The sequence below is a fragment of the Monodelphis domestica genome, chromosome 7, assembly GCF_027887165.1.
Source record: "Monodelphis domestica isolate mMonDom1 chromosome 7, mMonDom1.pri, whole genome shotgun sequence".
NCBI lineage: Eukaryota > Metazoa > Chordata > Mammalia > Didelphimorphia > Didelphidae > Monodelphis > Monodelphis domestica.
This window is the reverse complement of record NC_077233.1, coordinates 259,895,278-259,916,649: the sequence shown is the minus strand read 5'-3', so window position 1 is coordinate 259,916,649 and position 21,372 is coordinate 259,895,278. Positions and strand designations below refer to the sequence as shown.

The window sequence follows — 21,372 nt, the reverse complement described above, 5'->3', positions numbered from 1 at the left end:
ATATACCAGGCACAGTGGAAAGTGCTTTATAAATATTATTTCCTCTGATTCTCACAATAACCCTGGAAGGTAGACACTATTATTATTCCTGTCTTACAGTTGAGGAAACTGAAATATAGATGACTTGAGAAGGATCACATAGCTAGTAAATGTCTGAAGTCAAATTTAAACTCACATCTTCCTGACTCCAAGCCCAGGTACTCTCTTTACTATGTTGTCTGGCTGTTCTATTATCTTGTGGTTTAGTACAGTACAGTGACTTACTATGATTTTTTCTGATAGTCTCTCCTTAACATGTTTTGGTTGTTGTTGCTTTCACTTGTGGGTTTAGTATATTTTTTCTCTCCACAACCCTTGCAAGGAGGACTTAAGAGAGAATGTGTTAACCAAGTCATGGTTTTCTTATGCAGCATGACTGAGAATCTGCCTAATTAAACAGCAGGCTGTTTTCTAAAGCCATGATATCTTCTCTTCTATCTCTCAGGCTCACCATTTCTATCGTTGTGGGACTCATGATTTTACAACTAAAAATAGCAGCCAGATTTTTCCTTCAACCAAAGATTAACCCTGGAGATAAGCAAAAACCATTAGCTCTAAATAATAGGTAAGTGAAAGAAATTTACTCATTTTAAATTAATTTAATGTAAGGATTTAAATTGTCTTTAATTTGGGGAATATGAATATATTTTCATAGGACAACTGTCATACAATTCTACTTCAAATGGAACTAAATAAGCTTGAACTTTAAGTGAATAAATATAAATAATCTATGAGACATCATGGTGTAAAAGCATGGTATTCAACAATAGGGTATGAAAAATGTTTATTACCTACTTATCAAATGAAAGATACCGTTAAGGATAAAAAGATGAGTCATGATAGAGCCCCTGCCCTTGAGGAGTTTATAACAGCATACAAGAAATAAGATTTATTTGTACAAATTATTATACAGGAAATACTGTAATAAGGGCAAAGGAAGATCTAGACATGATCTAGATCTAGGAAAATATGAAGGAGAGTCACTGTTGGCTGGGGAGAATGCTTCGTGGAATTCAGTGGTGCTTGAAGAGGGATTGAAGAGAAGGATTGTTACAAAATAAATGAGGAAAGGGGACATTAAAGGCATAGAGTATAGCCAGGGAAAATTCCATGGAATCAGAATATAATTAGTAGTCCAATTTGGCTGAAATATAAAGGGAACAAACCAACTATGCACCAAGCATTGTATTAGGCATTAAGGACAATGAATAAAATAATCTCTACTCATGATGAGCTTGTTATGAAGGGAAGACAAGAATATATTTTCTAAAACCTCAACAAACATTTTAAGCACATAATATGTGTACCATGCAGAAGCATATCTCCTTCTCTCTCTGACACTGCCACCACCCTGGTGAAGGACCTCATCATTTCATGCCTGGACTTTAGAACAAACTGTTGGGTTGGTCTCCCAACCTCAAGTCTCTGCCTACTCTGTTTTATCTTCCGCTTAGCTTCCCAAAATGCAGATCTGATCATGTCACACCACTCTTCAATAAATTCTAGTGATGACTCCCTATTTCTTCTATGATCAAACATAAAACCTTCTGTTTAGCATTCAAATCCCTTTACAATATAGCACCTTTCCAAGTCTTCCAAGACCTTCTGGGGCTTCTTATGCTTTCCCTCCTCCCTTCTGTATTTTGTGATCCAGTGACACTGGATCTTTGCAGTTCCTCCCACAAGATGCTCCATCTCTAGACTCTAGGTATTTTCACTGACTGTTACTCATTGGACATGGTAAGTGAATTTGAGGATTTAAGAGTGACACCTAGGTTGCAAACCTGGGCAACTGGATGGTAGTGCCCTCGATACTAATAGGGAAGTTTGGAAGGTGAGAGAGTTTGTGGGGAAAGAGGATGATTTTAGCCTTGGATATTCTGAGTTTAAGATTTCCATGGAAGAATAAGTTTGAGATATTCAGTAGTATGTGAATCCAGAAGTTAGGAGATAAGTTACAGTTGGATAAGTAGATCTGAGAATCATCATCATAGAGATGGAAATTGAAACCAAGGAAGTGTGAGATAACCAAAGAAAATACTATAATGGGAAAGAGAAGAGGGTCCAGGACAGAGCTAAAGGTAACATATAAGTTTATCTGGCATGACCTGGATGAAGAACCAGCAAAGAAAACTAAAGGAGCAGTCAGTCAGGTATAAGGATTAAGTAATGCCATGAAACATAGAAAGAAAAGGGGATCAGTAAGAAAAGGGTCATTGCAGAGTCAACGGTTGCAGATAAATCAAGAAGGAAAAGAATGGAAGAAAGTAATTTTGGAAAGGACAGTTTAGATGAAATGATGAGGTCAGAAGCCAGACTTGTTCTATAAAGAGTTAAAAAGAAATATAGGGAGAGGAAAGAAAATGGAAATATCTATTACAGATGATCCTCTCAAAAATTTGGCAACAAGGCAAGGAGATATATGGGGCAATAACAAGTAGGAATGGAAGGATGAAGTAGGATTTTTTTAAGCTGAAGGAGACAGGAGTATGTCTGTAGGCAGTAGGGAAGCAAGTAGTAAATAGGGAGATATTGTTTAAAAATGAGAAGGTGGGGATGATGGAGAGAATCAATGTGCTGGAAAAGACAGAATGGAAGGAGCTCACTTTTCCATATCGAGTTTACCTTGGTTACCTCCCATGTGAGATGGGAGTAATCATGGTAGAAGTATCTGGGTAGTATAAGACAAAGAGGGGAGGACAAAGAGGAGTTAGTGAATGGTCTCATTTTTTTCAGTGAAATATGAGAAAAGGTTCTCAGCTGTGAGGGGGGAAAGAAGAGAAGTTATGGGAGGTTTGAGCAGGGATGAAAGTTTAGAAGAACTAGGTGTAAAAGAATTGCTTTGGCATAGTGCAGGCCTAGTTGATGTAATAAAAAATAAATTTTTGGTAGACCCAATTTCATGATTTTCTCCAGGTTTGTTTGGCAGCCTCTTTTGCTGTATTGTTTGCTCATCTCCTATTCTCACATGGCTCCCTCTCCAAAAGAGACCAATTAGGCTCTCTTCACTCTCATCCTCTGTCTTGATGATCTCACCAGCATTACACCAATGATTCCCAAACTCAACTATCCAAACTAATCTCTATTTTGTAGGGAATAGAATGCTGGACTTGGAGTCAGAAAGCCCAGAGTTTAAATCCTGCTCCAGCCAGTTATTTGCTGTGTCTTTGAGGAAGCCACTTAGCCTTTCTTAGCTTCAATTTCTTCATCTGTCAAATAGAAATAATTGCACCTACTTCACAGGATGGTGTGAGGATAAAATGAGAAAATAATTGCAATTAAAGCACTTTGTAAACCTTCAAGTGCTCTCTCTACATATCCCATATTTACATATGTACTCTATAATATATACATATGCTAGTTATAGTTATTATTATTATTATTATTATTATTTACAAGCAGTTAGGTAAAACAGTGGATGAACTAAATTAAAATTCTGTTTTAGACACTACATGCATGTCCTTGGGTAAGTCATTTAATCTGTCTTAGATTCTTCATCTGTAAAATGGAAGTGATAATAATGCTTACCTCTCAGAGTTGTTGTGAAAATAATATGAGATCTTTATCAAGCACTTTGCAAGACTTAAAGTGCCATAGCTGTCAGTATCATTAGCTCCTCCTGGCCATCTACTCCTGGATTTCCCAGAGATACCACAAACAGCCCATTCCAAACAGAACTCCTTTTCTAATTACTAAACCTAACATTCCTCCAAACTTCCCTATTTCTGTCCAGGACGTCACCTTTTTTCCAAAACCCAAGTTCACAATTTCAGAGACATCCTTGTCCTTTCCTTACTCTCTTTCATAACCAACAAGCCACCAGGTATTGTTGATTGTACCTCCACAATATTTGGTGTTTCTATCCCCTTCTCCCTACTCCAATGGCTCTTTCCCTATTGATAGGTTCTCATCATGTTTTGCCTGGACTATTACAATATCCTCCTCACTAGCCTTCCTGTTTCTAGTCTCTTTCCTATCCCATCCATTCTCCATACAGCTACCAAAATAACCTTAGGATCACATATAGTGATAGAAGGGACTTTAGAGGCTGTCTAGTACTAAAGAGACTAAAGCTTACAAGGATGAAGTGGGATTTATTTTCAAACTCACACTGTCCAAAACTGAATTGAGATATTTCCTTCTAAGCCTCACTATCATCATCCTTCCAAATATCTGGTTTTGCATCCTTGGCATCACCTTTGACTCCTCACTCTCACCCACACTACAGATGCAATCAAATCTTGTCACTTCTATCACCATGACATTTCTCCTATATTCCGCGTTCTCTCCACTTACACAGCCACCATCATGTCTTACCTAGACTATTGCAATGCCTTTTTTAAAATTCTTTACATGGATTAAATATGTATTGGTTCCAAAGTGAAGAGTGGTAAGGGCAATGGGGGTTAAATGACTTGCTTAAGGTCACACAGCAAGGCAGTATCTGAGACCAAATTTGAGCTTAGGACCTCCTGTCTTTAGGTCTGGCTCTCTATCCAAGGGGACACCTATCTACTCCCTGCATTGCTTTTTAATTAATTGTTTCTCCCCATTTCATTCCATCCTTCCCCCAAAGAGCTAAAATTCTAATAGGGAAACAATATACACATAAACATGCTAATACTACATACACACAGAATATAAATACAAAGTAACCTTAAAGGAGACTATAAATCCTTTGTGAATAGAAGTGGTTTTATTCTTTGTATTTGTATTCCTAGCACCTAGGACAGTGCCTGGCATATAGTAATCATGAAAAACAAGCTTATTGATTGATGGAAGGAACTAACAGCTGAGGGGCAGGGAGTCCAGTCCAGACCTTCTACAGAAGGTGAAATTAGAGCTGAGTCTTGAAGGAAATTAGATTTTATAGGTTAAAGTAAGGAGAAAAATGCATTCAGGGGAGACAGCCAGTACAAAGACACAGATAGGAGAGAGAATGTTGTGTGTGAGGAACACTACTAAGTGACTTGTAGAGTGAGATGCAGAGAGTAACAGGTATGAAGACTTGAAAGGCAGTAAAGGGCCAGGTTGTGAAGAGCTTTAAAATTGACAGAAACCTTTACATTTGATCTGAGAGATCATAAAATGCCATCAGAGTTTATTGTGTAAGGCTGATGACATGGTTAGACCTGTGTTTTCAGAAAATCATTTTGCAAGCTAAGTGGAGAGCTTGTTTTTCTTTTTCTTTGTATCTCCAGGGCTTAACCCCCATTTCTATCCCTTATGACTCTTCTGTGGTACATAGTATTGATTCTCAGAAGGTAAGGGATTAAAAAAGGCATTGCAAAGAGGCAAGGACTGACTGATAGAAAAATATTTATAGCAGCTCTTTTTGTGGTGGCAAAGAATTGGAAATTGAGGGGATGGCCATCGACTGGGGAATGACTAATCATGGTACATGTTGGTGATGGAATACTATTTAGAAATGATAAACAAAATGATTTCAGAAAAAACTGGAAAGATATGTGGGAACTGATGCAGAGGGGAATCAGCAGAACTAGGAGAACATTGTACACAATAACAACACTATTAGGCGATGATTATCTGTGAAAACTTGGCTGCTCTCAGCAATGCAATGATCTGAGACAACCCTGAAAGACTTATGATGAGGAAGGCTCTCCACCTCCAGAGAAAGAACTATTGGAGTCATCCTTCACATCAGTGTGTCTTTGGTTTTATTTGGGGGCTTTGGTTTTGTATGAATTGCTCTTACAACAATGGCCAACATGGAAGTGTGTTTTGCATGACAATAAAAACATGAAACAATTTTTAAAATAAACATTTGAAAATAAAATCTTAAGAAAAAGGCATTACAATAGTCTAGGTAAGATATGATGAAGGCTTGAATTAGGATGGTGGCTGTGTGAGTAGAGAGAAGGGGGTGTGTGGGAAAGATGTCATAGTGATTGAACATAGACATCACTTAATCAGTTTGCAGATTAATTATCTTGATGGCCAAGATAATGCAGGTTAGTAAATGAAGAAAGGAAGTTCTCTGATTTAAATCCTGTGAGCAGCTTCTTATTCTTCTCCTTCTCCTCTTCTTCCTCCATAGGTCTTTACAGTTTGTAAAGTATTTTGCATATATAATCTCATCATATCCTCACAACATCCTTGGGAGATTGGTACTATTATTACTTCTGTTTTTCAGATGATGAAGCTGAGGCAGATAGTGGTTGAATCAGGTCTTCCCAACTCCATGTCTGGTGCTCTACCCATCATGCCACATCCTACTCAAAAATTTCCCTCAATTCCTATTTTTCATAGGATAAAAAGAGAATTCATCAACCTAGAAATTAAAGTCCTTCAAACAGATTTCACCTTACTTTTCTGGTTTTATTTCACATTATTCTCTTTCACATTTCTTGGTATGTTGGTGATTGTTGTTATTCAGTCTTTTCAGTTGTGTCTTCATCTTTGTAGCCCCATTTCGGTTTTCTTGGCAAAGATATTGGAGTAGTTTACCATTTCCTTCTTCATCTCATTTTACAGTTGAGAAAACTGAGGCAAACAGGGTTAAGTGACTTGCTCATAGTCACAGTTGTAAGTGTCTGAGGGCAGATTTGAACTCAGGAAAGATGAGTCTTCTTGACTCCAGGTCTGGCACTCTATCCTAGATGCCCCCTAATATGTTGGTATGTCCTGACAAACTGGTTCCTCAAACCCAGCATTTCATTTCCCGCTGTTATTCCTTCTCAGAAGCTGTTCTCCACTGCTTAGAATCTCCTCACTGCTCACTCTTGCAATCCTTATTTTCAAGATTCAATTCTAGTGTCATGTCCTATTGAAAATCCTCTATTATTTCCTCCAGTTGTTAATCCCTTCCTTCAATTCCTTGACATTTACTTCTCTGTATACATATTGTACATCTAAGTAAAATGTATATTTCTTTAGAAAAGGGATTATTTTTTGGTTTTGCCATTGTATTTCCAGCACTTAGTATAGTATTTAATGAATATTGCTTGAACTGAATTATCTGAGGTTTCTTGAAATATGGAAGACAGAGATTAGATAATTACAAAAAATGAGAGAATGATTCACTTTTGAACTCTCCTATTTTCAGGAAAGCATTTCACAACTTCAATTATTTTCTGTTTTTCTACAATGTGCTTCTGGGCCTGGGAGCTTGTTTGTTCAGACTATTTGTCAGCTGTATCCTGGGAACCTGGTTAATAGCACGCATAGACAGGACTATCATGCAGAATGGTTATGAAGGTGCAGACATGGGTAAGTGTCCTTTGTCCCCATACTTACAATAATACCTCTCCCTGAGATTTCTCGGGTCCTTTGGTGAATATTAGCAGTGCCGAAACAGTCACAAAGGGAGTGAGTTTGCTTTTTTGTCCTACATAGCCTGCCTACCAAAGGGGGAAAAGCTCTTCTAAAACTAGGGGTACATGTCTCAGCACCTACAATTTGCATATATATTTTTGGTATGAAATAAGAAGGGAATAGCCCTGCCCAGATTCCAACACTCACTTATACCCACAAAGACACCTACACAGGTAACTCTAAAAAGAATGAGGGGTTGGGGGGAGGGGGAGAAGCATGAGACATAGATTTTTTTGGACATAGCCAAAGTACAGATTTATTTCTCTTGGATAAGCATGTTCAATATAATTTATTACATATTTATAACAAATTTTATTATTATATTTTGTTACATATTATGTTATATGTAAAAATTAAAAATAAATAAAAATAAATATATGTAAAAACAAATGTAAAAATAAATAAAAACAAAAAAAGAAAAACAAAAAAAGAAAAAGAATGACATGAAGGTGAGAAAAAATGGATGCTGGGATTCTTGGATGGACAGTGGGATTACCACCTGGAACCTATCTGCTGTGGCTTGCCACAGTGGTAGCACTGATAACAGAAACTTTCTTACCTAAAGTTTACACACAGCTTACAAAGTAGTATCACTGAAGGGACTTTAGTGATAACCTCGTCCAGCTCCATCATTTTACAAACAAAAAAACAGAGGTCCAGAGGGATTAAGTGACAATCACACAAATAACAAACAGAAGAGTCAGAATTTGAACACAGCTCCTCTTACTCCAAATCGAGCCCCTTCCCTCTTTTCCACATCAGTCCAATTTGTTCATTATTTGTCGTATTTGGTCATTTTGCAAAAAAGTGATAATATGTTCATAGAAACATACTATATTCGAGTTAGAAGAGACTGTAGAGACAATTTAATCAATCTCATAAAATTTTGAAATGAGAAAAGGTCACATAGTAGAAGTAAATTTGTGAAAAACTGAAAATTAAAACTCAGATCCAGTACTCTGAATTCTTCCTAAGTCTGCTCTATTCGACATTCTCCTTATATTACATGATTTTATGCATATGGATCATGACTCTCTGACATGCTGATGTATATGGTATCGGTGTGGGTTTCAAGCAAATCATTTAAAAGCTATTTAGACAGCAATACAGAACTTCTGCTATTATATTAAAAAGAGCTACTAATACATGCCTGTGAAAATCTAGGCAGTATGCCAAGAAAAATGATCATTTAGATAGAACTCTGAAGGCCTGGTGTCAAACTTTTCCTAATTAGAATGATTAGCCAGGTAGAGAAGCAAGAAAAAGAAAAAATGAAAATATTTTGCCTTTTGGTTCTGTTTTAGAAAGGGAAGGACTTCTGCTCATCTCTGAGATTATGAGAGAAAATCCCAATTTGAGAGGATTCTTTATTAGCTAAGAGAAAAGTAGGGAGGCCTAAACAGTAGGAAGACAGCTCCAGGAATGTTTCAAGTCAAATCTGCATCAACTGGTTGCGATAAGTTTGATAAGCCTTGAAAAATACATCAGAGAGCTTGTTTAGAAGTCAGTGGAGCAAAGGTAGCAAAAGGGAAAGACTTCTACTGAAAAACTGGAAGCTTAGCTGAAAAATTAAATGAGTGGAATTAGGAAAATATTGTATACAGTACAAGCAATATTGCAAAGATGATCAATTGTGAAAGACTCAGCTACTCTGATCAAGACAATGATGCAAGACAATTCCAAAGGATTTATGATGAAAAATAGATGAATTCGGGGTACAGATTGTAGCATGCTTTTTTTTAACTTTATTTTTTCTTGTCTTTAATGTGTATTTTCATTTACAACATGACCAATATGGAAACATGAAAATTGATACCATGTTGCTTGCCTTCTCAAAGGAGGGGAAAGAGGGACGGAGAAAATTTGGAACTCAAAACTTTTAAAAATATATGTTAAACATTTTCAAAATTGTAATTGGGGGATATTAAATGAAATAAAGTGTTAAAAGTTGAGCTCACAAATATATTGCTACATAATTTATTCACACATATTTTGTTAACTAGTTACTAGTTTGTAATCATTGTTAGTACAGAATTAGATTGGGGGTAGCTAAATGCCTTAGTGGACTGAAAGCCAGGCCTAGAGACAGGAGGTCCTGGGTCCAAATCCAGCCTCAGATACTTTCTAGCACTGTGACCCTGGGCAAGTCATTTAACTCCCATTGCCTAGTTACCACTCTTCTTCCTTAGAACGAATACATAGTATTGATTCTAAGATGGAAAGTAAGGATTTTTTTAAATAATTAGATTATTTGAAAAAGTGTCTGTCAGTGGGTCTAAAAACAAAACTCCATCAGAAAGGAGTTAGAATTGTTTCAATTGGCAGCTTGCCAAAGCAAAACTTGAGCCCCATCTGGAAGCTAAAAGTGTGAACTCTAAATACATGGAAGTTCAGTACTGTGGACAAGCCACAGAAAGGGTCCCCAATACATTAGTCAAGCAGAATTAATATATTTTGGGGTCTAAACCAATAAGGGAAAGTTTGATCCTTTTGATTCTAGGATTCCAAGCCTGGATTGGCATGCTGTTTGTGGACCACTATCACACCAACCCTGTACTTGTTGGTTTTTGTCATATCTTGCTGCTGGGCAGCAATGAGAGGAAACTACAGAAGTCCCTCCCCTACTGGCACTTAAATCATTCGACAGGTAAATAATGTTTATTCTTTAATATCTGCTGCGATGAGGAGGGAGTGAAATCCCCACCAATGGCCCATTATGGCTTCCCATAGTTGTTTCTGAGAACAAATATATTTTTCTTTGCAAATGAAAACAGTCTCATGATGATCTCTTTTTATCCCTATTTTATTGTAGGTTCTAGAATTTCAATAAAGTCCAGAACAAGATGGTTCTTACTCTACACCCTTTTAAAAAACCCTAGACTTATCTTGCTCAGAAAACCCAAATCAGCCTCGGGTATCAGGGTTGCTACACAGACCAATTCTGTTGACATCCTGTAAAACTGGGGCCGGCACTGGATTTTTTCGGACACAGGACAATGCATCAGCTGTCTGGAGTTTTCCAGAGAGAGCTCAGAATGATGGGATGCTACCAGAACGCATGGAACTGGATTATCCCTGGTGAAAGCAAGGACTGTGATTGACTATATTCTTTCATGCCTGATCCATTGGGCCAAGTGGTTAAAAATCTTAGTACTACTTCATACTAAAAATCTAAAGGAATTGTGAGCAGGTTAAACTGTTCACTTTGTGGACCAGACCATGATGTAACTTTGGGGGCTCAAACAATACGATTTTTTGTTGTTGTTTTTAATGACTATTAACAATGAAATATATTCCTAAAGTGGTAGAGTTTCCTTTAATTGGAATGAATTCTTCTCTGAGAAGTATGGTCATACTGCATGACTAACTAGATCCCCTGACAAAACTCCATAACGCCCATGGACTCTGTTGCTGTATTTATAAAGTATTTAGCTCAATGCCAGGCACATAATAAGATGAGTTATAAGTTATAATAAGACCCTTCTCTTCTCTCTCATACTCAAATGGCATAAAAATTTTCTTTCAGAAAAGAAAATGATCTTTGTTTCCAATGAATAATGTTTGGAAATGACCAAATAAAACAATGTTTAAAAATTTTTTTTCTTTCATTTCTTTTATATCAAGTAGGTGATTTGGATATACTTAATTCTTTTTTTTTAAACCCTTACCTTCCTTCTTGGAGTCAATACTGTGTATTGGCTCCATGGCAGAAGAGTGGTAAGGGCTAGGCAATGGGGGTCAAGTGACTTACCCAGGGTCACATAGCTGGGAAGTGTCTGAGGCTAGATTTGAACCTAGGACCTCCTATCTCTAGGCCTGGCTCTTACTACACTGAGCTATGCAGCTGCCCCCGGATATACTTAATTCTTAAAGAAATTGGATATACTTAATTCTTAAAATAATTCATTTGGGGGCTGCTAAACAGGTTTCTTTAGAAAAACGAGCATCACATCATCGTTATCACAATCAGGAAGGCAAGACAGTCGGTCTGTGTGGCAAGAAATTAGTAGCTGTTGCAAGGAGCCTGTTTGTTTGCTTTCCTTCCTGAGTAGAAGGCAGGCAGATAATTAAAGAATTATTGCTTGAAAGAGGGATTAGGCTTGTTCTGTTTGGCCACAGTGGCCAGAACTAAAAGCCATGGGTAAAAGTATAAGCAAAGGAGATTTAGAAAAAACTTAATTAAATATGAAAATACACAATTTTGAATATAGCTATGTACGAGGATAGCCTCCTATTCTGATGGAAAATCATGATAGAGAAATGGAACTATATTCTCTGAGGCTAGGCCAGTGTGGCAAAAGGTTTGGCCAGCGATAGATGTCCCCAAAACTGAGCCTAATGATCATACTTTAGACGTGAACTGTTGTGAGCCTAAGGCCTGGCAAGGATGGTGTTGCCTTCTGTAGTCATAGGGAAGGAAGGAGGGGAGAGTGTTTAGAAAGAAAGAATGAATGCCATTTTAGATATATTGAGTTTAAGATATTTGTGGACAGCTAGTTCAAGATGTCTGAAAACCAGTTGGAGAGGTGAGAATGGAGAGCAGCAGAGATATTGGAGCAGAAAAAGTAGAATTAAGTCACCATAGAAGTAGTAGTAAAATCATTATATATATTTGTGTGTGTATTTTTATAAATGTATATATAAAATTAAATTAAATCATGGAAGATGATGGGATTACCAAATGAAGTAGGATAGGAGAAAATAACCTAGGACAGAACGCTGTGAGATATATAGGATTAAAGGATGTTATCTTTTAGGATCTTTAGTTATCTTATAGGAGGATCAATAAAAGAGATAAAGACTAGTCAGATAAAGTCTGGAGAGAATGGTGTCCTGAAAACCTAGAGGGAAGGTAATATCAAGAAGGAGAGAGTGATAAAACAGCATCAAAGTCAGCAAAGCTTTCAAGAAGAATAAGGATTAAGATAAATCATTGATCTGGCAACTACAAAATCATTAGTTACTTTGGAGAGAAGAACTTTGCAGAGAACTCATGGATTTATATGCACAGCCTTAGCCTTTCTACTGATCTCAAGCCCTGCACTGCCATCTCCAAATAGATGTTCCACAGGCATCTTGAACTCAGTATCCAAAATAGAACTTGTCTGCCCCATCAAATCCTACCTTTCTGTACTTTGTAGAGAGCACCACCATTCTTCAGTCGTGTCATCCCCAACATCCCTCTCCTTCAATCTCATATTTCAAATAGGTGCCAAGTCCTGACAATTCTGCCTCCATATCATTTCTCATAACCAATCCCTTTTCTCCACTCACAAAGTCATCATCCTACTTCAGATCCTCATTACTTCTCTCCTGAACAACCATAATAGCTTCCTAAATTGAATCCCTGACTTCCCTTTCCCACCCCCTCCTCTCTAGCCTGTCTTCCATAGAGCTGCCAAATTCTTTCCCAAACACAAGTCTAATTATGTCACTACAATGTTCAAGAAACGTCTGTGGCTCCCTACTTCCTCTAAGATCAAATATAAATTCCTAAGCTTTGTATTTAAAGTCCTTATTCAAAAAAAATTCTATAATTTTTTCCAACTTGCTGATTTCCTTCTAATGTTGACTATATTAGTTTTATTTGTAACAAAAAATTAGCCTTACATCTCATGATGCTTCCTATCTCTTATTCATGAATTCTTCTCAGATCCATAATATGATAGGTAAAATGTTCCCAATTCTCCTAACTTGATTATATCTCTTTTCATGCCTAAGACATGTATACATTTTTATCTTGTCTTGATAAATGGTATAAGATATTAATCTATATCTAGTTTCTGCCAGACTGCTTTCCAATTTCCCCAACAATTTTTTTTCAGTTTTCTGTCTCAGGACAAATCAGATTTTTATTTATTGTTTTAATTCAAATACTTTTCTTTGGCTATTAAAATGAAGGAGGCAGTTGAGGATTGTCTTAAAATATGAGGTTTTAAAGTTGCAAAGACAAAAGGAGGAAAGGTGTTAGGATCAGAATCCCAACAATTTTTTTTAAACCCTCACCTTCCATCTTGGAATCAATATTGTATATTGGCTCCAAGGCAGAAGAGTAGTAAGGGTTGGGCAATAGGGGTTAAGTGACTTGCCCAGGGGTTATATAGCCAGGAAGTGTCTGAGGTCACATTTGAACCCAGGACCTCCTGTCCCTAGGCCTGGCTCTCAATCCACTGAGCTACTCAGCTGCCCCTTTCCCAAAAATTTTTACCAAATAATGAATTCTCATTCAAAAAACTTGGATTTTACTTTTGTCAAACAATGTTACTATAATTCTGCACAACTTTGTGGCATGTCTGTTCTATTTTGTTCCACTGTTCTACTTTTCTATTTCTTATCCAGTACCAGAAAGTATGATTATTATTACTTTATACTACAGCTCAAAATCTGGAATTGCTAAACCTATTAATGTTTTCATTAATTTCGTTTATATTCTTGACTTTTTAAAATGAATTTTATTATTTTTTCTAACTTGAAATAATTTTTGGTAATTTGTTTCAGATGCCATTGAATATATAGATTATCTTATATAAGATTGTTATTTTAATTATATTGGCTTTGCCCACCCATGAACAATTAATATTTCTCTAATTATTTAAATCTGACTTTATTTGCATAAATAGTGTTTTATAATTACATTCATATAGTTTCTGGGTTGGCTTTGGCAGATATACTACTTGGTTTTTATTCTATCTGTGGTTAGTTTAAATGGTTATCTCTTACTATCCCTCCTTGTAGGACATTGTTGGTGATATGTAGATATGCTGATGATTTATGTGGGTTTATTTTATATTCTGCTACTTTACTAAAATTCATGGTTTCAAATAACTTTTAGTTGAATCTTTAGGATTTGCTATATGTATATCATCATATCATCTATGAGATAGTTTTATTTTGTCTTTGCCCATTCTGATTCCTTCCCATTTCTTCTTTCTTTTCTATTGCTCTTGCTAGCATTTCTAATATGATATTAATTTTATAGACAGTTCCTCAGATAGAGGTCTCATATATAAAATATATAGAGAACTTTATCAAATATACAAGAATATGAGCCATTCTCCAATTGATAAATGGTCAAAAGATATAATTGGATAATTTTTGGATAAAAAAACCCAATCTATATGTAATTATCTGAAAATATGCTCTAAATCATTATTGATTAGAGAAGTACAAATCAGAACAAATCTGAAATATCATCTCATACCTATCATATTGGCTAAAATGATAAAAGGACAGAAAGACAAATATTGGAGGGGGTGTGGGAAAATGGGGACACTAATTTACTTTTGGTGGAATGGTGAACTGATCCAACCATTTTAGAGAGCAATCTGGAATTGGACTGAAAGAGTTGTAAAATTGTATATACTTTTTGATCCAGCGATACCATTATTAGGTTTATTTCCTAACATGATCAGGAGAAAAGGAAAAGGACCTGAATGTTCTATAATATTTATAGCAGCTCTCTTTTTTGATGGGAAAGAACTGAAAATTAAAGGAATGCCCATCAATTGAGGGATGGCTAAACAATGGATAAACAGAATTGTGGCATATGATTGTGAAGGAATACTACTGCACCATAAGAAATGATGAACAAGTTAATTTTGGGAAAACATGGAAAGACTTACATGAAATTATATAGAATGAATTGAGCTGAGTCAAGAGAACATTATATACAGCCACAGAAATATTGTTTGAAGAATGACTTGTATATTTCCACCTCCAGAGAAAGAATTGATAAATAGAAATGGAGATATAATTTTATATCTACATATATCTTTTTGCCAAATGATACCTTCTCTAGTGGGGAGAGGGGAGGGAAGGAAGTACTTTAGTATTTTAATTTAGTAAACAAATAAATAAATTTTAAAAAATAAAGTCCTTTACAAACTATTTCTGACTTGCATTTTTATTTTTGTTAATTTTGTTGATACTTTGTTTTTATATCACTGTCATTTCTGGATGATTGCCTTTTCAGTGTTCTCAAATCAAGTCTCTTATTTCAAAACAAGAAAAAAGTTGAATAAAAAAAATGGAATACTTCTTCTTATCTATACAAAACGAAAGACAAGCATAATGGGTATCTGTGGATGATAAGGGAGGACAAAATATCACTTGGAATTTTATAGCCAGCATAGCAGTTGCTTTTCTACAAAGAATAAGACAGAGTTTGGGGCAAGGGAGAGCTGGAGCCACCTGGAACAGGTTTGGGAGAGCTGATTATTAAATTTTCAGTGGGAACTCAAAAATCAGCAAATGCTACAACCAGGACCTGATTTATTGTTTTGATTGTTTAGATTAAAAGGGAATAGAGAAAATGTTCATAACACAGAATAAACTTAGAAGTGGATCATGGGTAACATTTGGGGAGGGGGAAGGAAAACGTCATTGTTAATAATTTACCAGCAGACCACTGTATAAGGCCATACCTCCCAGTACTCAACACATAGTAGGTGTCCAATAAATAATGATTGATTTTTAATTTGAGAAAAAGAGAGTAGGGAAGATAGTAAATCCTAAAACTGAACTGAGAGACCTAGGGGAGGATAAGATAATTCAGGTAAAGTGAGGAGAAAGGCAGAACCAAGAAAACAAGATATACAGGGATAACAACACTTTGAAAGATGTAAGAATTCTAATACATATTAGAGAAGTACCAGAGAACGGATGATGATGCTTGCCGCCCATCTCTTAATAGAGAATAGATTCAAAATGTAGAACAAGACATACATTTTTAGAAATATCAGATATGTAGGTTTTATTTCACTAGGCTTATTTTTTACAAGAATTGTGTTTTTCTTTGTTTTTTTTTTTTTTTAATTCAGGTAAACTAGCAATAATGTTGCCTTAAAAAAAAAAAGAGTCATGGAAGCTTTTTTTTCATTCACAGAAGACAGCAAAAGTCATAAGGTAACACAGAAAACCAGGACAGATATTATATAAGTATCATTATTATTATTATTATCATTATCATTATTATAATCATTTTAGTCCTGAATTTTCTCCCTCCTATCTGGCCCTACCCCACCCATTGAGAAGGCAAGAACTATGATATTAATTCTACATAAGAAGTCATGCAAAACATATTTTCATATTAACCATGTTGTAAAAGGGTTAGGTTTAGGGTGAGGGTTTGCTTTGTTTTTGTTTTTGTTTTTTTTAACCCTTACCTTCCCTCTTAGAATCAATACTGTGTATTGGTTCCAAGACAGAGGAGTGGTATGGGCTAGGCAATGGGAGTCAAGTGACTTGCCCAGGGTCACACAGCTAGGAAGTATCTGAGATCACATTTGAACCCAGGACATCCCATCTCTGGGCCTGGCTCTCCATCTACTGAGCCACCCAGCTGCCCCCTATTTGTTAAATTTAACACAAAATAAAGAAAGGGATAGCCACAAAGAAAAGCTGAAGAGTCAAGAATAGTAAATCAGGGCAAAGAAGAATTTTGGGGTGGGGTAGGGAGGAGAGAAACCAGTATATAAGAAAAGAAGTCTTAGAAGTCAAAGGGCAAATGAGATTGCCCTCCTGATGGAGCCTGTTTGAAGACATCTTCACATAGCCACTGGCAGAGAGAAAACTAAGACTATAGTTTATAGTTGTCTGCAGAGAACTCTGTTAAGACACAAGGGAACTCCAGAGCTTTCAGATGAAGAGGATGATTGAGGTTAGCCATGACTCTCAACTGAGTTTCTTAGACATAGAATAGGGACGTTTCTTGAAGAAAACTGGAATCTTCTCTAACAGGGGAAACATGAGCAGCAAAAGAGGTTGCAGGAGCCAAAAGATGCTGCAGCTTCTTCAAAGAGGAGGCTGCAGAGAGGAAGGCAAATGATTTCCTAGTCCTATCAACTCCCAAGTGGATAGTGACAGTGGATGAAAAAAAAGCCACAACCTCAGTATCCTGATGGAAGATGTTCCAGGGCATATGTCAGGGGACTCTGAAATTAATCAGAATTGATGAGCATCTGGTCCAGAGAATACTGGCTGGCAGGGAGGAGATCCAGTAAAAAGCACCACAATGACCTCAATAGAAGAAGCTGGCCACTTGCCAGCATCAGAGACAAGGCTTTCCCCTGTGTGCCTGTGCCCTGGCCCCATGTTCCTTACACATGCACCATTTCACATCTGTGTTCTGGTCACATAGTGCCCACATATCATCATTCAGAGAGATCTGGTTCCTAGAATGCATCCATTTCTCTCCCTGTATCTGTATCCACGAGAGAGTAAGGTGAAGACTTACAGGGGAAATGTTCTAGTTTTACTTCATAAACATTGTTATTTCATTGAAATGTCTTTGCTGTTAATCTGGCTGACTGTTTAAAAAATGAAATGCAGAGGAGGAGCTCATGAGAGAGGATTCTAATTCCCTAAAATGCCTAGAACTTGGAGGAGCTTTCTGGAAGGCTCAGATTAAAGGGACCCACATGGGGGCTACACAAAAATCTGCCTTCATAGCAACACCTTCCCTGAGCCACCTCTTTGCTAAGAAGAGGGAAAGCTGCTTTCTTCAGTTCTCAGAATCTTTCAGTAGTTTTTCAATGACACAGTTAATGTTCCTTTTAGTGATCTTTCCACTACTATAAGGGAGAGGAGAACTTGAAATATGACATTCTAGATGGCAAAGGATATGGGTTTACACTCACATCAGGGCTTCATTTATTATTTTGATTGTCTAGCCTTAAGAAAACAGTGGAGAAAATGTTAATAATGTAAAGTAAACTTAGAAGAATGTCATGGGTACACTTTGTTTTTTGTTGTTGTTTTTTTAAACCCTTACCTTCCATCTTAGGGCTAGGCAATGGGGGTCAAGTGACTTGCCCAGGGACACACAGTACACTTTGTTTTTGAGAGCCTATTTTCAAACATTTTCCAGCACATCATTGTATGAAATCTTTTTAGTTTCTCTACCAAAATGTCTGAGACCTGTAACTTCATCAGAGCAGGGGATTTCTAGTGTGGCTGTTCCCTATTTCAGTACAGATATGCAACTCACCTGCAATTTAGGGTCTTAAAGACTTCCCTGGGGCACTGAGAGGTTAAGTGACCTGCACATTGGCTACTCACAAAGCTGGTAGTTGCCAGAGTTATGGTTTGAATTCAAATCTTCCTAACCCGACAGACTGAGTCCTATGCCACACTGGTATGGCATATGGGGCTTGGTGTTTCTTAAAAAAAAAAAAAAAGAACAGAAAGGGATTAGACTGATACAAAATCTTTATGAGCCATTTGTGCATACAGCAAGGACATCCTCAATGAGGGTGTTGATAAGAAACAAATAGGCTTTCACAACTGATATTCAACAATGGACCACATTTTGCTGATGTTGACAATATTAACATCACACTGTGTTTATTGTTTGTTGACTTGAAAAAAATATTTGATTCAACGAGAGAAAATGGCATCTTACAGTCTTCCATCTATACATCAAAATTATTCAAGATTCCTTGAAAATATTTTTGTCCAATACTTCTCTAATGATAAGCATCCAGCAAGGCATCACTAGGGAAATGTATGCTCACCAAAGACGTTCTCAACTGTGATAAAGCTAAACCATCAGAACCCTGTGGATGGTAAGTTCCTCCAGATGCTCCTTTTTTGTGGAGGACATTGTGCAAATTGTAGCAATCTCTGAACACTGGAGAGCCTCCTGGAAGAGATCTGTAATCACTCAAAAGAGTCTGAACAGGCCAGATGATGTCTCAGTGTTGACTGCCCAGATCACAACATGCATTTGGATGAATACCTCATAGAGACTTTTACTGACCTAAAGCAAAGACCCATATTTCTTAATACTAACATTCTACTGGTGTTGCTTTATGATATTCAGACATGACAACTGTCTACAAATAATTCAAAATGAATATCACACAGATGACAAAGATGTATTCTATCTGTACAGATTGTCACATGTAACCAATGAAAGACTCTGAAAAAGAATGGGAATAAAATGAATTTATGATATAAAAAGGGTATGGATTTGTCACAGGGTGAAAGAAAGGGAGATAAACCAATGGAACACCAGAGTATCCTCTGATGACATGACCTTGAAATGTCAGCAGAAAGTGGAAAAAGGTCTCTAGTATAAACGATGGACAATCTGTGACAAACTTATGAGAGGACATAGACAAAAATGGTACAAGATGGACAGGCCTGATAAGTTGTGATCTATCCTGATTGAAGGGACTTCTGAGTAGATGACATAAAAGATCTTTGTCAGTATCTGAGAGGTTGAAATCAATCTGCTATACTTAGTCCAGGAGTCCCTCATTTTCAATTATATCAATATGACTCTCAGAAGGATCATTTTCTCAGCTAGGTTCCCTGGGCACCCCTTCTCTCCCCCTCCCCCCACAAAAATTGATTCCAGCTGAATGCCCAACTAGACTTTTGGGTAGCATCACACAAGTTCTTCCTGGTGTGAAATAATCAGGGAAAGCCTTGGGTTCCAAAGTGACTGTAGTAGTGTATATGCATATAGAGAGACATATGCATATGTACATATACACACACATATATCAATATGTATGTATTATTTTTAACCTTTTCAGATAGCTTTTAGAAAGGGAATATTTTTTCCTCCATTGTGTCCAGCTCCTTGCAGGTCAATATTACTATTATATGAAAACCCTCAGTTTTAGCTTCTAATAAAATCTGGATACTAGTCAACTCTGGCTTGCTGAAAACCTTGCTTATTTCACATCACAAGCCAACTACCCTGAGTAAGTCACTTTGTTCCTCTAGGTTTGTTCCCACAGCTGTAAAAATAGTCATAATAATGCCTGTCCAACTTCATGATTATTGCGATGATCACAGGATAATCTATGTGTAGCAATTTACAAGCCACAAAGTGATACATAAATGCCAAACCTTATTATTTGAGTCTAACTTTAATAAACATTTATAGTCTTGACAAATTTCCAATTTTACTTCTTATCCATTGATGGGGATTATATGCCTAGTGACCAATGCCCCTCATCAGTTCCCAACGGTTTAATGATCATTTTTTCTGTAACTCCCAGATCTATATATTATTTATTGTTAATGTCTGTTGAGCTCCAATCCTCTTATTATCAATTGCTTAATGGATATTTTAAATTGATTTTTCTATAGCCACCTCAACATGCCCTAAAACAGAACTCATTATCTTTTCCCCCAGAAGCTAACACTTCTGAACTTCATTACTGCTACTGAGAGAAACACTATCTTTGCATGAGTTGGATTCTCTTTTTCTCTCCAGTCATACTTCCACAACCTTAGTTCAGAACCTCAACACTTCTTCAAGTCTCTCCTCTCTCCAATCGATCCTCCACACAACTGTCAAAATGATTTTCCTAAAGTACAGGTCTAACCACGCAACTTCTCAACTCAATAAACTAATGACTTCTTCCGATGAGATCTAGGATCAAATATGAACCACTCTCTTTTTTTGACATTAAAACCCTTTACTACATGGTGCCAATCTACTTTTCCAGACTTGTTATACATTACCATCTTCATGCACTCAGCATTTCAGAGAGATTAGCCTCATCAGAGTTTCTCACCTACAGCACACCCATCTGCTTTTTTACTGGCTGGCTGTCCCTCCTGCCTGGAATGCTCTTAACTCCTTATTTTTGCACAAAGTCCCTAGTAGCACTCAGTTCCAGAACCACCCTCTAAATTAGACCTCTCTTAATTTCCCTCCCAGCTGCAAGTAATCCCCCCAATATCCCCTTATACTTATTCTGCATAGAATTATATATATAAATATACACTATATATATATACTTATATAATATATAATTATATATAATACCTATAAATATACATAGTGTGCAGTCTCCTACAATTGAAGTAGTTTGTTTATATGACCCAGAGATCAAAGCACCACCCTAATAATTTCCCTTATTTTTTCCTTTTTTATTTCCTTTTCTTTTCTTATTTCCTATTCCTTTTCTTATTTCAATTACTTTCCTGCCATCATTTACTCAAGAGATACTAACACAGCACCAACTTTTGCCATAC

The 21,372-nt window shown here is 36.7% G+C and overlaps 1 protein-coding gene across 1 annotated transcript in view; it reads left to right on the top strand.

The window, feature by feature from the left end:
* The window catches only part of LOC100019688 (stimulated by retinoic acid gene 6 protein-like), a 79,001-nt gene extending 65,242 nt beyond the window's left edge, over nt 1-13,759 (top strand). The window contains exons 15-18 of the mRNA XM_056806692.1: nt 485-604; nt 7,106-7,269; nt 9,875-10,021; nt 10,187-13,759. Coding sequence (XP_056662670.1) covers nt 485-604; nt 7,106-7,269; nt 9,875-10,021; nt 10,187-10,332 — 577 coding nt within the window. The 3' untranslated portion in view covers nt 10,333-13,759. The remainder of the gene's footprint in view (nt 1-484; nt 605-7,105; nt 7,270-9,874; nt 10,022-10,186) is intronic.
* The last annotated feature ends 7,613 nt before the right edge of the window (nt 13,760-21,372 follow it).